Genomic DNA, 16,341 nt, shown 5'->3' on the forward strand with positions numbered 1-16,341 from the left:
GATTAATGCCGGACATTGGCCCCATTGCCGATGTCCAGCATTAGCCATAGGTCCTGCTGAGAGCATCATAGACCTGTTGCACAGATGCACCATATACAGGATGGGCCATTTATATGGATAAATCTTAATAAAATGGGAATGGTTGGTGATATTAACTTCCTGTTTGTGGCACATTAGTATATGTGAGGGGGGAAACTTTTCAAAATGGGTGGTAACCATAGTGGCCATTTTGAAGTCGGCCATTTTGAATCCAACTTTTTTTTTTCAATAGGAATAGGGTCATGTGACACATAAAACTTATTGGGAATTTCACAAGAAAAACAATGATGTGCTTGGTTTTAACATATCTTTATTCTTTCATGAGTGATTTACAAGTTTCTGACCACTTATAAAATGTGTTCAATGTGCTGCCCATTGTGTTGGATTGTCAATGCAACCCTCGTCTCCCACTCTTCACACACTGATAGCAACACCGCAGGAGATATGCTAGCACAGGCTTCCAGTATCCATAGTTTCAGGTGCTGCACATCTCGTATCTTCACAGCATAGACAATTGCCTTCAGATGACCCCAAAGATAAAAGTCTAAGGGGGTCAGATCGGGAGACCTTGGGGGCTATTCAACTGGCCCACTATGACCAATCTACTTTCCAGGAAACTCTTCATCTAGGAATGCTCGGACTTTACACCATAATGTGGTGGTGCACCATCTTGCTGGAAAAACTCAGGGAACATGCCAGCTTCAGTGCATAAAGAGGGAAACACATCATCATGTAGCAATTTTGCATATCCAGTGGCCTTGAGGTTTCCATTGATTAAGAATTGCCCCACTATCTTTGTACCCCATATACCACACCATACTTATTTATTTATTTATTTATTTATTTATATATATAGCGCCTTCAGATTCCATAGCGCACCATACCATCAATTTTTATGTTCCAACAGTCTTGGAGGGATCTATCCAATGTGGGTTAGTGTCAGACCAATAGCGGTGGTTTTGTTTGTTAACTTCACCATTCACATAAAAGTTTGCCTCATCACTGAACAAAATCTTCTGCGTAAACTGAGGGTCCTGTTCCAATTTTTGTTTTGCCCATTCTGCAGCACCTGAAACTACGGATATTGGAAGCCTGTGCTAGCATTAATCCTGCGGTGTTGCTATCAGTGTGTGAAGAGTGGGAGAAGAGGATTGCATTGATAATCCAACACAATGGGCAGCACATTGAACACATTTTATAAGTGGTCAGAAACTTGTAAATAACTCATGAAATAATAAAGTTATGTTAAAACTAAGCACATCATTGTTTTTCTTGGTAAATTCCAAATAAGTTTGATGTGTCACATCACCCTCTTACTATTGAAGAAACTAAAGTTAGAATCAAAATGGCCAACTTCAAAATGGCTGCCATGGTAACCACCCATTTTGAAAAGTTTCCCCCCTCACATATACTAATGTGCCACAAACAGGAAGTTAATATCACCAACCATTCCCATTTTATTAAGGTGTATCCATATAAATGGCCCACCCTGTATATTTGGTGCCAGTCGTAAGGGGGTTAAACAAGGAGATGTTCAAGTGATTAACAATAATTCTTACGGTCCCACCAATATTTATTTTAATCAACTGGTGTCAGAAAGTTAAACAGATTTGTAAATTACTTCTATTTAAAAATCTTAATCCTTCCAGTACTTATCAGATTCTGTATGCTCCATGGGAATTTATTTTCTTTTTAATTTTTTTTCTGTATGACCACAGTGCTCTCTGCTGACACCTCTGTCCATGTCAGGAACTGTTTAGAGCAAGATAGGTTTGCTATGGGGATTTGATTCTGCTCTGGACAGTTCCTGACATGGACAGAGGTGTCAGCAGAGAGCAATGTGGTCAGACAGAAAAGAAATTCAAATAATTTACAATTTTTTTTTTCCTGCAGAGTACCCCTTTAAAGGATTTGTCTTATCTACCCTATTGAAAGGAATCTGTCATCCTGGTTTATACTGCCCTATCTGAAGGAAACATGATGTATTGGCAGACATACTGAAAATGATGTCAAATTATTTAAGGAAAAATGTCAGCCTGTTCACCCACACTAAACCCAATACAGTGTGTTATAGTGTGGGTAAACAGGAGTTCAACGAGGGGTCTCTTTCTTTAAATATGTCCAGTAGGTCCTGAAATATGTCCCCCAGAAGATCCTCTGCTAAATTCAGTGAATCAAGCACAGGGGGCAGGGCTCCGCCCACTCAATTTATATATTCATTGTCTGTGACTCCACTTAACTAGGATATAGGGGGAGGGGCTCCGCCCACTCAATTTACACATTTATTGTCTGTGACTCCACTTCACTAGGATGTGGAGTCACAGACAATGAATATGTAAATTGAGTGTGTGGAGCCCCACCTCCTGTGCACGATTCACTGAACTTAGGAGAGGATCTTCTGGGGGATATATCGAAGGACCTACTGGACTTATTTAAGTAAGTGACCCCTCTTGGACTCCTGTTCACCCACACTATAATCCAGTGTATGGGGTTTAGTGTGGATGAACAGGCTGACAGTTTTCCTTTAAACTTACAGCTTTATATTCACAGAATGCTGTCTTGCAGAAGTATTATATCTCTGCATTAGATGGGGACTCCCCCAATTTTGGATTTGTGTGGACTACTGCTGAACTGTTGCTTGCTGAGCACCACAATACAGTGTGAGGATCTGCTGTGGGAGCAGAAGTGCACATACAGTGAAAGCTAAATTATTTTATCCCCTGCTGATTTTGTACATTTGCCCACTGACAAAGAAATTATCAGTTTTTCATTTTCATGGTTTATTTGAACAGTCAGAAACAGAATAGCAACAACAAAAATTCCAGAAAAAAAATGCATTTCAAGTAAGTTACAAATTGATTTGCATTTTACTTATTGAAATAAGTATTTGATTCCCTATCAACCAGCAAGATTTCTGGCTCCCTAGTGTCTTTTATACAGGTAACAAGCTGAAATTAAGAGCACTCTCTTAAAGGCATTGCTCTTTATAGCTGTACAAAAGACAACTTCGATTCCAAATTCTTCACCGTGGCCAAGACCAAAAAGCTCCCTAAGGATTTCAGGGACAAGATTGAGACCTAAAATGGCTGAAATGGGCTACAAGACATCACCAAACAGCTTTGTGGGAATTTACAACAGTTGGTCCAATTATTTGCAAAAGGAAGAAATGTAAAATAACTGTCAATCTCCCTCTGTCGGGGGCTTCATGCAAGATTCCACCTTGTGAAGTTTGAATGATCCTGATAATGGTGGGAAATCAGCCTAGAACTACATGGGGGATCTTGTCAATGATGTTAAGGCAGCTGCAACCGTAGGTACCTAGAATACAATTAGTAAGACACTACACTGTGTAGGACTGAAATCCTGCAGTGCCCGCAAAGCACGTGTACAGGTTTGTCAAAAGTTTATTGGCAAACCTTAGATGGGTCTGTAAATTTGCATTCTAAGTGGGGGAACTTTGTGAGAGCTGCAGGATTTTAGTCTGCAAATGGAATTAAAAATAACTATAGGCTTACATTCCCTGATCCAACTCTGCTTTTATTTTCTTGATATTTTGTGTTAAGCTTTGTGGGTGTGAATATAAGAATGAGGGGGCATGAATCCGGCTTAGGGGTATGTAAATATGAGGCTGACCGTTGTGAATCAGGCTCACCCTCCTTACCGAGCAACTAAATAAAAATAATGTTGGAATCGGGATCATAGGCTACAAAATGGTATAAAAACTAAATTTTAACTAACTACAGTTCTCTAAGATTCCATACATTTATGACATACTTAACTTTTGTCTGCTTTTAGTGACCAGGTTCTAAGTTATAATCTGGGTAGAAGACTCCCAACTGATCATGTAAGCGGATATTTGCAGTTCAAAGTTGAAATTACATCATCAATTCATGACGGTAAATAAATTTTACAAACCTGTTTTATTTTATGTGATACTCATACAGTGGGGCAAAAAAGTATTTAGTCAGCCACCAATTGTGCAGGTTCTCCCACTTAAAAAGATGAGAGAGGCCTGTCATTTTCATCATAGATAAACCTCAACTATGAGAGACATAATGAGAAAAAAAATCTATAAAATCACATTGTCTGATTTTTAAAGAATTTATTTGCAAATTATGGTGGGAAATAAGTATTTGGTCATCTGCAAACAAGCAAGATTTCTGGCCTCAAGGGTCTCCTCTGTCCCCCACTCGTTACCTGTATTAATGGCACCTGTTTGAACTTAAATCTGCAATAGGCAAGCAGCTTGGTGTGAATAAATCAACTGTGGAAGCAATTATTAGAAAATGGAAGACATACAAGACCACTGATAATCTCCCTCGATCTGGGGCTCCATGCAAGATCTCACCTCGTTGTGTCAACATGATCACAAGAACAGTGAGCAAAAATCCCAGAACCACACGGGGGGGACCTAGTGAAAGACCTGCAGAGAGCTGGGACCAAAGTAACAAAGGCTACAATCAGTAACACATTACGCCGCCAGGGACTCAAATCATGCAGTTCCAGATGTGTCCCCCTGCTTAAGCCAGTACATGTCCGGGCCCATCTGAAGTTTGCTAGCCAGCATTTGGAGGACCCAGAAGAGGATTAGGAGAATGTCATATGGTCAGACGAAACCAAAGTAGAACTTTTTGGTAAAACTCAACTCGTCATGTTTGGAGGAGAAAGAATGCTTAGTTGCATCCAAAGGTATCTACTGTGATGCATGGGGGTGGAAACATCATGCTTTAGGGCTGTTTTTCTGCCAAGGGACCAGGACAACTGATACGTGTAAAGGAAAGAATGTTAGCCAGGCGCCTGCATGAACGTGCAGTCGCTCAGTCCCCCTTGGTCTTAAAGGACTCTTCTGGTGCTCTCCATTACCATCCTGCTGATATTTCTCATCTACTTGGTTACTCTGGTCTTTATTCCCTTCCCTCCCAGCTTCCATCTGACCCTGTGGAGCATGCAGCTTCTCTTGAATCCTACCTTTCCCGATGCGGCTTGCCTACTTTGTCTGGGGCTAATTGTGAGATTCTAAATGCTCCTATTACTGGAGAGGAACTCCTGGAGGTCCTTAAATCCCTCCCTGCTGGTCACTCCCCGGGTCCAGATGGATTTGCATACTTATACTATAAAACCTTTTCCTCCATATTGGTACCTAAACTTGTTCCACTTTTCAATTCCTTTATGAGGAGCGAGGAGATCCCGCAATCCTTTCTGCACTCCTTAATTATCCTGATACCTAAGCCTGGTAAGGACCCTCACGATTGTTCTAGTTATAGGCCCATTGCCCTTCTCAACTTGGACCTGAAACTCTTTTCTAAGATTGTGGCGATCCGGCTCAGCTCCTTTCTTCCTTCCCTCATCCATAAGGATCAGGTAGGATTTATCCCTTGCCGCCAGGGTGGCGATAATACTAGGAGGGTAGTGGATCTTGTTGACTTAATCAATCGTAGGTCCGAACAGGCATTGATTCTTAGTCTGGATGCCGAAAAGGCTTTCAATAGGCTGGGGTGGCCGTTTCTGTTTGCTACCCTCCAGAAATTTGGTATCACGGGTAATTTTCGAACTGCGGGGGCTTTACTCTTCCCCTACTGCTTCGCTCAAACTTCCTCACTCTTCCTCTCCAACTTTTCCTCTATCTAATGGTACTCGTCAGGGTTGTCCGCTTTCCCCCCTGGTTTTTGCTTTGTGCATTCAACATTTGGCTGCCATGATCAGGAGGGGCCCGGACATGACTGGTATATGCCTTCATGGTAGAGAATTTAAGATCTGTTTGTTTGCATATGATGTACTTCTCACACTTTCTCGCCCTTTGCTTACGCTTCCTAATCTTTACAAAGCTCTCCTCGCTTATGGTGTGGTCTCTTGCTATAAAGTGAATCTTTCCAAGACAAAGGCTCTTTCCCTGAACCTTCCTATGTCCCTGTCTTCCCTGTTACGCTTTAACTATTCCTTTAAATGGTCCTCCTCTGCTATTAAATACCTGGGAATTTCACCCCCTTTTCCGAGAACTTAAGGCTCTCTTAGAGAAGGGGAGGTCACAATATATCTCGTTTTTCGGTCGTATTGCAGCGGTTAAAATGACAATCCTACCGAAATTACTACATTTTTTCGAAACGTTACTGGTTCGGGTGCCTCTTTCCACCCTTCGATCTTTCCAATCGCCCATTTTTCGTTTCATATGGGATGGGAAATGTCATCATCTCCCTATGTCAGTTATGATGGCTAGTAGAACCATGGGGGCTTGGCAGTTCCTGATGTGACAAAATACTATTGGGCTGCTCACCTGAGCCATCTCGCGGCTTGGATCATGCGTATAGCTGCTGGATTGAGCTGGAGAAGCTTTGGCTGGCCCCTTTACACCATAATACCCTCCTATGGAGTGCTCCTGCGTCTCCGATCTCTCTTTCCCCTTTTCTGGTTCCTATGTCTTTCTCTAAGTATGTGTGGGGGTATTGCGCTAGGAAATTCAAACTGTTTTCTTCTCCTTCACCTCTGCGGTCCTTTCTTTATCATCCTGATTTCCCCGCTGGTCTTTCTTCTGATATGATACGGGAATGGGGTTCTTGGGGCTTATTCTGCTTGGCCAATGTAGTTGACCCTATCTCTCGTTCTCTCTTGCTTTTTGAGCAACTGGTCACTCGTTGGGATCTCCCCTCATCTGAGCGTTTCCACTACCTACAAATGAGACATTTTATGTCTTCTACGCTTGGTTCTACAGTGGTCTCTCAGCCTACGGGCTTTGAGCGGTTGTGCCGTGGTGGGCCTCAGCCGAAGGGACTTCTCTCAGATATCTACTCACTACTCCTCCACCCCCGGATGGCTCCCCTCCATCGCACCGTTATATGGGTCGCTGGGAAGAAGTATTGGGTACAGCCATCTCCCTCCCTCAATGGCGTATTATTTGGGAGCGGGCATCCAAAGCCTCTATTTGCACTGCTTATAAGGAAACTCAGATTAAAATGATTATGGGTTGGTATCACACTCCGGAACTACTGCATAGACTTAACCCTAATATTCCCCCTCAGTGCTGGCACTGTGGGGTGGGGCTGGGAATGGTGTTTCATATCTTCTGGTCCTGTCCTCTCATAGCAGATTATTGGAGAATGGTTCAGCGCTTCATTTCTGAAGCCCTAGGTGTTACTGTCCCTCTTGACCCCCTTTACTTTCTTCTTAACCTTTCTCACCCCACTTTATCTAAGAAGCCTCTTAAACTTTTTATGCACATCACTTTAGCTGCTAAGACCCTTATAGCTAAATGTTGGAAGAGGACTCTCCCTCTCTGACAAACTGACTTATTACATTGTATTCGTGAGATCTGCTCTTTGGAATTTCTCATGGCCTCTTTACATAACTCCATCCCCTCATTCCTCTCTGTTTGGGAACCCTGGGACTGCTTTTCTGATTATCAACCGCTTAGATCTTCCTACCCTACCCTCTCTCCTCTCTTCTTTTTCTTCCTCTTCCTTGCTCTGTGCTTGTTTGTCTGTGTCTCTATGTTTTCCCCTTTAATCCCCTTTTTATAAACACATGGTGAAATCCTCTCCATTTCATGTCCAATCCTCCCCTTCATTTGATGTCAATCACCCCCATTTCATGTCCCATTCCCTATTTCATGTACTATCCCCCCATTTCATGTCCACCCTCCCCCCCCTTAATATTGTGCTAGGGAGTGTAGGAAACATTTAAAAAAACTAATGCTTACCTAGCCCCAGTTCCACATTGGTCTGCCTCAGATCTTATTCTTCTCCCAACCACACTGTTTTCCTCCGAGTGTTCACCTTCTCTGTTTCCTTCTTCCAAGACAAGCAGCGGAGGGTCAGGTGGGAGGTAGTGGATGCCAGACACATTCAGGGGGTCAGGTGAGAAGTATTGGACGCTGGATGCAGAGTTTGCGGACACACATACACATACGGGAGTCTGCTATGTGGCCGGGCTGCCGCTAAAATTTGGTGGTAAGGTAATGATCACAGGATTTTGCAGGCACATAAATGGCAGTAATCGCAAGTGGCTAATATCGTGATTTGATTGTTTTTAAGATAAACTGTTCAGCCCTAGTCTGAAAGGGGTACTCGAGTGGAAAACTATTTTTTTAATCAACTGGTGCCAGAAAGTTGAACAGATTTGTAAATTACTTATATTTAAAAATCTTAATCCTTCCAGTACTTATCAGCTGCTGTATGCTCCAGAGGAAGTTCTTTCCTTTTTAAAATGTATCTTCTGTCTGACCACAGTGCTCTCTGCTGACACCTCTGTCCATGTCAGGAACTGTCCAGAGCAGGAGAGGTTTGCTATGGGGATTCTCTCCTACTCTGGACAGTTCCTGACATGGACAGAAGTGTCAGCAGAGAGCACTGTGATCGGACAGAAATGAAATTCAAAAAGAAAAGAACCTCCTGTGGAGCATACAGCAGCTGATAAGTACTGGAAGGATTAGATTTTTTTTATATAATTAATTTACAAATCAGTTTTAGCTTTCTGGCACCAGTTGATAAAAAAAGTTTTCCACCGGAGTACCCCTTTAACGCTTGTCCCCACTACAAAACATTTAGATCATTGGTTTATCCATATGTACTTATGAATATCTTAAATTTACTTTAGGCTTTTTTTTTGTATCCGACAAGTTAATAGGAGATAGTAAAATAACAAAATCACAGTACAACATAAGATTAAAGAATTATGCGACATAAATTTCCTTGTTTCATATGTCATATTTGTAATAATTATTCTTTATTTCTAGATGCTTCTCCTGAGGCAGTCGGCACTCTACTTGCAGCCAACAATATTAATGGTGATCTTGGTACACCTTCCGATGATGAAGAGAGCCCTGCAGGTCATGATTCACCTTCTACATATTCCAATGGCCATCTACATGCAGAATCTTTACTGGATGGAGTAAGATCCAGCATAACTGTTGAGGCAGACTGTAGTGAGGCAGCAAGAACTACTTCAAGGACATCTCCTATTCGAAATCGTCAGGATTCCCTTAATGATTACCTTGATGCACTTGAACAAAATAACAATAATGCTAAATCTTGTGCTACTGCCTCTGTCAATTGCGATCGTCCACTTGGAGCCTCACCAAAGCTTAGAAGCAGTTTTCCCACTGATACAAGACTCAATGCAATGCTTCACATTGATTCAGATGAAGAAGATCATGAATTTCGTCAGGATATGTTGTGTCGTTCACCATTACTGGAAGATGGAGGACTTGTATTAAACTGTAGTCCTAATGCAAAAATCGACTGTTACTTTAATGTGTCGACAAGTCAACAGGAACAGAGCAGTTCTGAAAATGCACATCTGAATTCACAACCATCTGATATCTTAGGAGGTAACGCTCAGACTTTAAATGCAGAACATCCAGTGTTTGGAGTAGTAGGAGAGGAAATCGAAAGTACTGTAGCCATTAACAATGTTGTTGAGAAGATAGACACTGCTGCGTTGTGCATTGGTGAGGGAATACAGGAACCCCCAAATATAAATGGTGAGGTGCTGGAAACAAGTGAAATCAGGACAAGTGACAATGATATAAATTTGTCTGAACCTATTTTATGTGCCCATTCTCAGGTAGGATCTGAATTAGGAGCATGTAGTTCAAGTAGTATAGAAATTGGCTGTGAAGCTAATAGTGCTGTTGAAGGAAGGTCAAATAGTGAGGGGAGAGATGTTGTTTTTAATTTTAATATTTCTTCTGGAAGTTTTACACAAAGTACATGTTCTTCATCAATAGACAGTTCAGAAAGCCCTGCACTTTACGCAAATTTTGAGCCATGTGGGGCATCTGTATTCGAATCTGGGCCATGCAGCGATTTAGAGGTGCAGGCTTCCCTATGCAATCCTTGTTCTCTTCCAACTGTGACCATCAACAGAAACAAAGATGTAGATCAAAGTGAATCAGAAATGGTATGTGAAGTTAATGGGACAGAGGAAATTTGGCAAAGAAGAAATGCACAAACAGCTACTACCAGTAGACAACACACTCAGGAGGAGGACTCTGGTGGAGCACAGGCAACATCTATGGATAATTTGCAAAGCGAAGGTGCCACCGCAGGTAAGTTATTTAACTTTCCAATGATTTATTGTAACCAATATCAGTCGGTAAACAACTAGATACTTTAATGACATGAAATTATACCCGTAAGTTTTTATGTAACCATGAGTTTTCTTAGCATGTTTTAAAGAAAAGTTTCATTAAAAAATCCAATATATTTATTTAAATATTATTTTTTTTCTTTAATATTTTGACTTTTTAATTTTTAAAGAGAAGCTGAGTTAGTTCACCTGCACTAAACCCAAGTGAACAAGAGAAAACAGGATGTATCTGTCTACTGTAGTACTAGTAGCCAGTGTAATATTTTTTTTTATAAACAGTTTTATTCCTAATGCACTCCAGTACACATTGGAGGCGGGGAGCCAGCTGGCCTAGCTCCCCTGCCTCATCTATAGTCGCTCCCTGTCCCGCCCCCGACTTGATTATTCAAGTTCTTCACTCTCACATCACTAGGACGTGAGAGCCAGCTCTTTTCTATGGACCACTGAAGCCTTGCTACACCAGACTTTCAGATATAGTGAGCCAGCAGCGCCTGCTATATCCGCTCACCTCCCCCCACTGGCTCTCATGTCTTAGTGACGTGAGGGTGAAGAATTTGAAGTATACTGTGTTTAGGGAGGGTGAACAAGCAGTCGGTTTCTCTTTAAGTGAACACACAGATAAAAACAAATACTATTCTCACTGGCCACTAGTATTATAGTAGACAGATGCATCCTGTTTTCTCTTGGTCACTTACTTGTCTGCTTTGCTTTGTAAACTAGCACAAAGCTAATAGTGAGGTGATGGTGTTTAATGACAGATAATATTGTATATTTGTCTAGTACTTTCCTGCAAATGTGGTGGTGGAATCAGTTTCTCCATTTCCCCCTACTCAACTGCAGTTTGTTTGGTTATCTGTAATCTGCTCAATACAACTTGCCACTCTTCACTTTCTGGTTCCTCTTCAGCAGATCTGGACCCATCTGCTAAAGAGGAATCAGGAGCGGTGAGTAATTAGAATGTTATTTTCTGGAATTGTGGTGTTTTGTCTGGATCCAGAATTTCCCATGGTATCCATAAAATTACTATGCAGAGACATTATCACCACTATACAAGGGACAAATAATTTCACCACACCATGACCACTATCATTGCCACCGGAGGGGCTGATGTGGGGCTGTATTTTTGTCAACACAGCAGTTGGCATTATTTTAGTAAGCACCAAGTGAGCACCAAATACCTATTCAGCCCACATTTTCATTTAATCCAAATCAGAGGTGGTGAATGTAAGAAAAAAGTGATGCGTTCAGTGTATGCATCGCCACTCACCAGGTATGATGCGAGGGGATTTTCTCAGGGATTGGGGTTTAGTAGCATAAATTAATGCCTCCATAACAGGATAACATCTTATTACTGCAGTGAATAAATAATACCAACCACTTTACACAGACCTAGATCACAATTTCACCACTATCCAAAGAACAAATAATTGCGCCACACTATGGCCACTACAATCACCACCATATAGTGATAGGATAATACTAACATACGGATACTGAATAAAGCCGCTGTACACAGACCAATATCCCACATGCAGATCTCATTAGTGTTTCTCAAGCAGGGTGCCTCCAGCTGTTGCAATAGTACAAGACCCAGCATGCCCAGAGAGAGAGTTGTAGTTTTGCAACAGTTTGGGGCACCCTGGTTGGTAAACACTGTTTACCAACCAGAAAGATAAAATAGCACATTTTATCTTGTATCTTTGACGGAACCAGTGATGGAGGCACTTGATGAAAGTGTGAACCCAGCCTTGCAATTATAGTACTATGGATGTTCAAAAAACAATTGCATGCTTTCTCAAAGACACACACACATCCATGTGTATGTGTATATATATATATATATATATATATATATATATATATACACAGGATACATACACACACACACACCTATACACAAGATACACACACACACCTATACACAAGATACACACACACACCTATACACAAGATACACCCACACACCTATACACAAGATATACACACACACACCTATACACAAGATACACACACACCTATACACAAGATATATACACACACACCTATACACAAGATATATACACACACCTATGCACAAGATATACACACACACCTATACACAAGATATATATACACACACCTATGCACAAAATATATATACACACATACCTATACACAAGGTACACACACACACTTATACACAAGGTACACACACATGCTTATAAACAAGGTACACACACCCCTTTACACAAATATAGCAGGTATAGATCAGGCTCGATCGTGTAAAAGTGGAACTTCAATTGGAGCGCAAACCACTGTATATCTTATATAAAATTCATGGTTTATTGAGATTGAAGGTGCAATGCAAAACAGGAGCGTTTCCAGCCCGTACCTGGCTCTTCCTCAGGCAGTATAATATGACATCAGACAGCGTAACAATATAAAACACAAAAGTACTTTACTTCCGAACGATACCTGAACGATACCGGAACCAAAGGGCATATGTTAAAACATCAAACACATTAAAAAGTTAAATAAGAACTATTACATTATAGAAGCAAAATTATCATAGGATCACATTCATCTGTGCATAAAATCAAAAGTAGTATTATAAAAATAACAAAGATAAAAATAACTGTATGTACCGGAACTGCTGGAGGTCCCGTAATGGGAACCACTGTGTCAGTAGCGCATGTGCAGAACTAAAGGGTATGCTGTAAACGAAAATGTGCAGTAAGTGGATCTGGATTATGTGATTATTTCTCTCACTTCATTAAGACCTTGAGGTGATAGGCTTCGGAGCTTAAAGATCCAATACATCTCTAATTTCTTTAATTGTTCAAAACGATTGTTAGCCGTTGCGGGGACCGCATCAATGGGGACAATGGTGATAAGAGGATCTGTTCCTAAGTGGGTAACGGTTGTATGTTTGGATACTCCATGTAACAAGTATTTTCTCCTAATGTTCAACCGATGTTGATTCAATCTCAGATGTAAGGGTCTGGTCGTCCGACCTATATACTGCATCTGGCAGTATGAGCACTCAATCATGTATATCACATAGTCTGAGCTACAGGTGAGATGTTGTTTTATTGTAAAATTCTCACCTGTGGAGGTAGATCTAAACTCGGTACAGTTATGACGGATTTGTGTGCAACAAAGGCATCTTGGTCTTCCGCACTTGTAACTCCCCTTTTTTTCAGTTGTTAGGGGTCCACATGCGGATGTGATCAATTTTTTATTTTTATTATTATTATTCACTTGTCTTCTTACTTGGCTTGGGGCCAGAATAGTTTTCATTGATGCTGATCTTCGGTATTTACATCAAGGTTGGGCATGAATTGTGGTTGTCAGAAATGGATCCGCATGTAGAACATGCCAATGTTTGGCTAAGATGGATTTGATTCTTGCAGAATCACGACTGTATGTGGTAATAAGGTTTGTACTGAATTTATTATTTTTATTTTCGTTATCACCGGTGTCCTGGGATGGTTTCTTGGTGGTACAGCATTCTATCTGAGAGAGTTGTTTGGTCCGATTATAGGCATCATTTAGAATTTTTTCTGGGTAGTGTTTCTGACGAAAACGGTCGTATAGTATATGTGACTGGTTTTTGAACTGATCCTGATACGTGCAATTTATCCTTATTCTTTTGTATTGACTATAGGGAATGTTCAGCAGCCACTTCCTGTAGTGGGCGCTATGGAAATCAAGGTAACTATTTGTATCCACATTTTTTAAAAAGGTGGATGTTAGGAATGAGGTCTTATTATGAGAGATGTGAATATCCAGAAAGTCAATACTTTCTTTACTGTGGTTTAGGGTAAACCTGATACCCCAAGAATTGTTGTTTAGCTGTTATAGGAGGTGGGGAATGGTCTTTTCAGGTCCCCTCCAGACAAAAAACAGATCATCAATATAGCGATAGTATATGACAATATTTTCATTGATGGATGTGTTACCCCAAATGTGATGGGACTTGAAGGCACCCATGAACATGGGCAACCTTCGAGCCCATCGCCGTACCAAGTTGCTGATGATAGGTTGTACCATTATAAGTAAAATAATTGTTATGAAGAATAAATGATAAAGAATTGATTAGAAAATCTCGGTGTGTAGCCGAGATAGTTGGATCATTCTGGAGGGCATCAGAAACACATTTTATTCCCAGATCTTGTGGTATATTGGAGTAAAGAGCCGTAACATCGCATGTGATAAGAGTGTAATCTGATTTCCACTGTATTGGAAGGAGATGCTCGATTAATTGCGTGGAGTCTCTGAGATAGCTACGGAGTTTGGTGACATGTGGTTGGAGATATAAATCCAGGTAGTGTGCCAAATTGCTATTGGTGGAATTAGTACCGGCAATAATGGGACGTCCTGGTGGTTGGGAAGTGGATTTGTGTATCTTGGGTAATTGATAGAAGTACGGTTTATTATGATGAGTTTGAAGAATATATTGTTGCTCATTTTTAGTTAGTATATTTATTTCTTTGGCCGAGTTGACAAGTAATGTCGAATCCTTTAGTTTCTCAAAAGGATCAGTTTTGATCATGGCATAGTATTCCAAATCCGATAGGATCCGTAAGCTCTCTTGATCATATTGATCATAGTCTAAAATGACAAGCCCGCCGCCTTTATCGGCTGGTCTGATCACAATGTTGGTGTTTTCTCGTAAATTTCTCAGTGCTTTTCTTTCATTTTTATAAAGATTGTCTTTAATATAGTGAGCCCTCTTCGATGTTAAACTATTCAGGGTAACTATTTGGGGTAACACATCCATCAATGAAAATATTGTCATATACTATATTGCTATATTGACGATCTGTTTTTTGTCTGGAGGGGACCTGAAAAGACCATTCCCCACCTCCTACAACAGCTAAACAACAATTCTTGGGGTATCAGGTTTACCCTAAACCACAGTAAAGAAAATATTGACTTTCTGGATATTCACATATCTCATAATAAGACCTCATTTAAAAAAAAGGTGGATACAAATAGTTACCTTGATTTCCATAGCGCCCACTACAGAAAGTGGCTGCTGAACATTCCCTATAGTCAATACAAAAGAATAAGGAAAAATTGTACAGATCAGGATCAGTTCAAAAACCAGTCACATATACTATACGATCGTTTTCGTCAGAAAGACTACCCAGAAAAAATTCTAAATGATGCCTATAATCGGACCAAACAACTCCCTCATATAGAATGCTGTGCCACCAAGAAACCATCCCAGGACACCAGTGATAACGAAAATAAAAATAATAAATTCAGTACAAACCTCATTACCACATGCAGTCGTGATTCTGCAAGAATCAAATCCATCTTAGCCAAACATTGGCATGTTCTACGTGCGGATCCATTTCTGACAACACCAATTTCTGCCCAACCTCGATGTACTTACTGAAGATCAGCATCATTGAAAACTATTCTGGCCCCAAGCCAAGTAAGAAGACAAGTGAATAATAATAATAAATAAAAAAAATTGCGCCTGCACATTTTCGTTGACAGCATACCTTTTAGTTCTGCACATGCGCAACTAACACAGCGGTTCCCATTACGGGACCTCCAGCAGTTCCGGTACATACAGTTATTTTTTTTCTTTGTTATTTTTATATTATTACTTGTAATTTAATGCATAGATGAATGTGATCCTATAATAATTTTGCTTCTATAATGTAATAGTTCTTATTTAACTTTTTAATGTGTTTGATGTTTTAACATACGCCCTTCGGTTCCTGTTCAGGTATCGTTCTACCGAACCCGAAAGTAAAGTACTTTTGTGTTTTATATTGCTACGCTGTCTAATGTCATATTATACTGCCTGAGGAAGAGCCCGGTGTGGGCTGGAAACACTCCTGTTTTGCGTTGCACCTTCAATCTCAATAAACCATGAATTTTATATAAGATAAACAGTGGCTTGCGCTCCAATCGAAGTTCCACTTTTACGCGAGCGAGCCTGATCTATACCTGCTATTACCACTGGTGGTCCGAATAGGAAGCTCCAGAGGAACTAGGACGCCACAACCCTACTACAATCCTATTACAAGCTTCATGAGATGTTATGCTCTCAGCATAACATCACAAGGTAAGGGTCCACCCTGCTGGCCCGTGATTCTTTCTTCTACTATTAGTCAATATCTCCTGTTTTTACCTGCACGAGGTGCGCACTGGCCTTTTTTCTGTTTATGTATTTTTACTCAAATATACATACACTAGCTATACTAACTTTCTGTGACACAG

The 16,341-nt window shown here is 40.7% G+C and overlaps 1 protein-coding gene across 4 annotated transcripts in view; it reads left to right on the forward strand.

Moving 5' to 3' along the window:
* The window catches only part of HECW2 (HECT, C2 and WW domain containing E3 ubiquitin protein ligase 2), a 660,271-nt gene that overhangs the window by 276,901 nt on the left and 367,029 nt on the right, over nt 1-16,341 (forward strand). For all 4 annotated transcript variants that reach the window (XM_056536055.1, XM_056536058.1, XM_056536057.1 and 1 more), the window contains 2 exons: nt 3,835-3,935; nt 8,765-10,078. In XM_056536055.1, coding sequence (XP_056392030.1) covers nt 3,835-3,935; nt 8,765-10,078 — 1,415 coding nt within the window. The remainder of the gene's footprint in view (nt 1-3,834; nt 3,936-8,764; nt 10,079-16,341) is intronic.

Source organism: Hyla sarda, chromosome 8 (assembly GCF_029499605.1).
Source record: "Hyla sarda isolate aHylSar1 chromosome 8, aHylSar1.hap1, whole genome shotgun sequence".
In the NCBI taxonomy this organism is placed as follows: Eukaryota; Metazoa; Chordata; class Amphibia; order Anura; family Hylidae; genus Hyla; species Hyla sarda.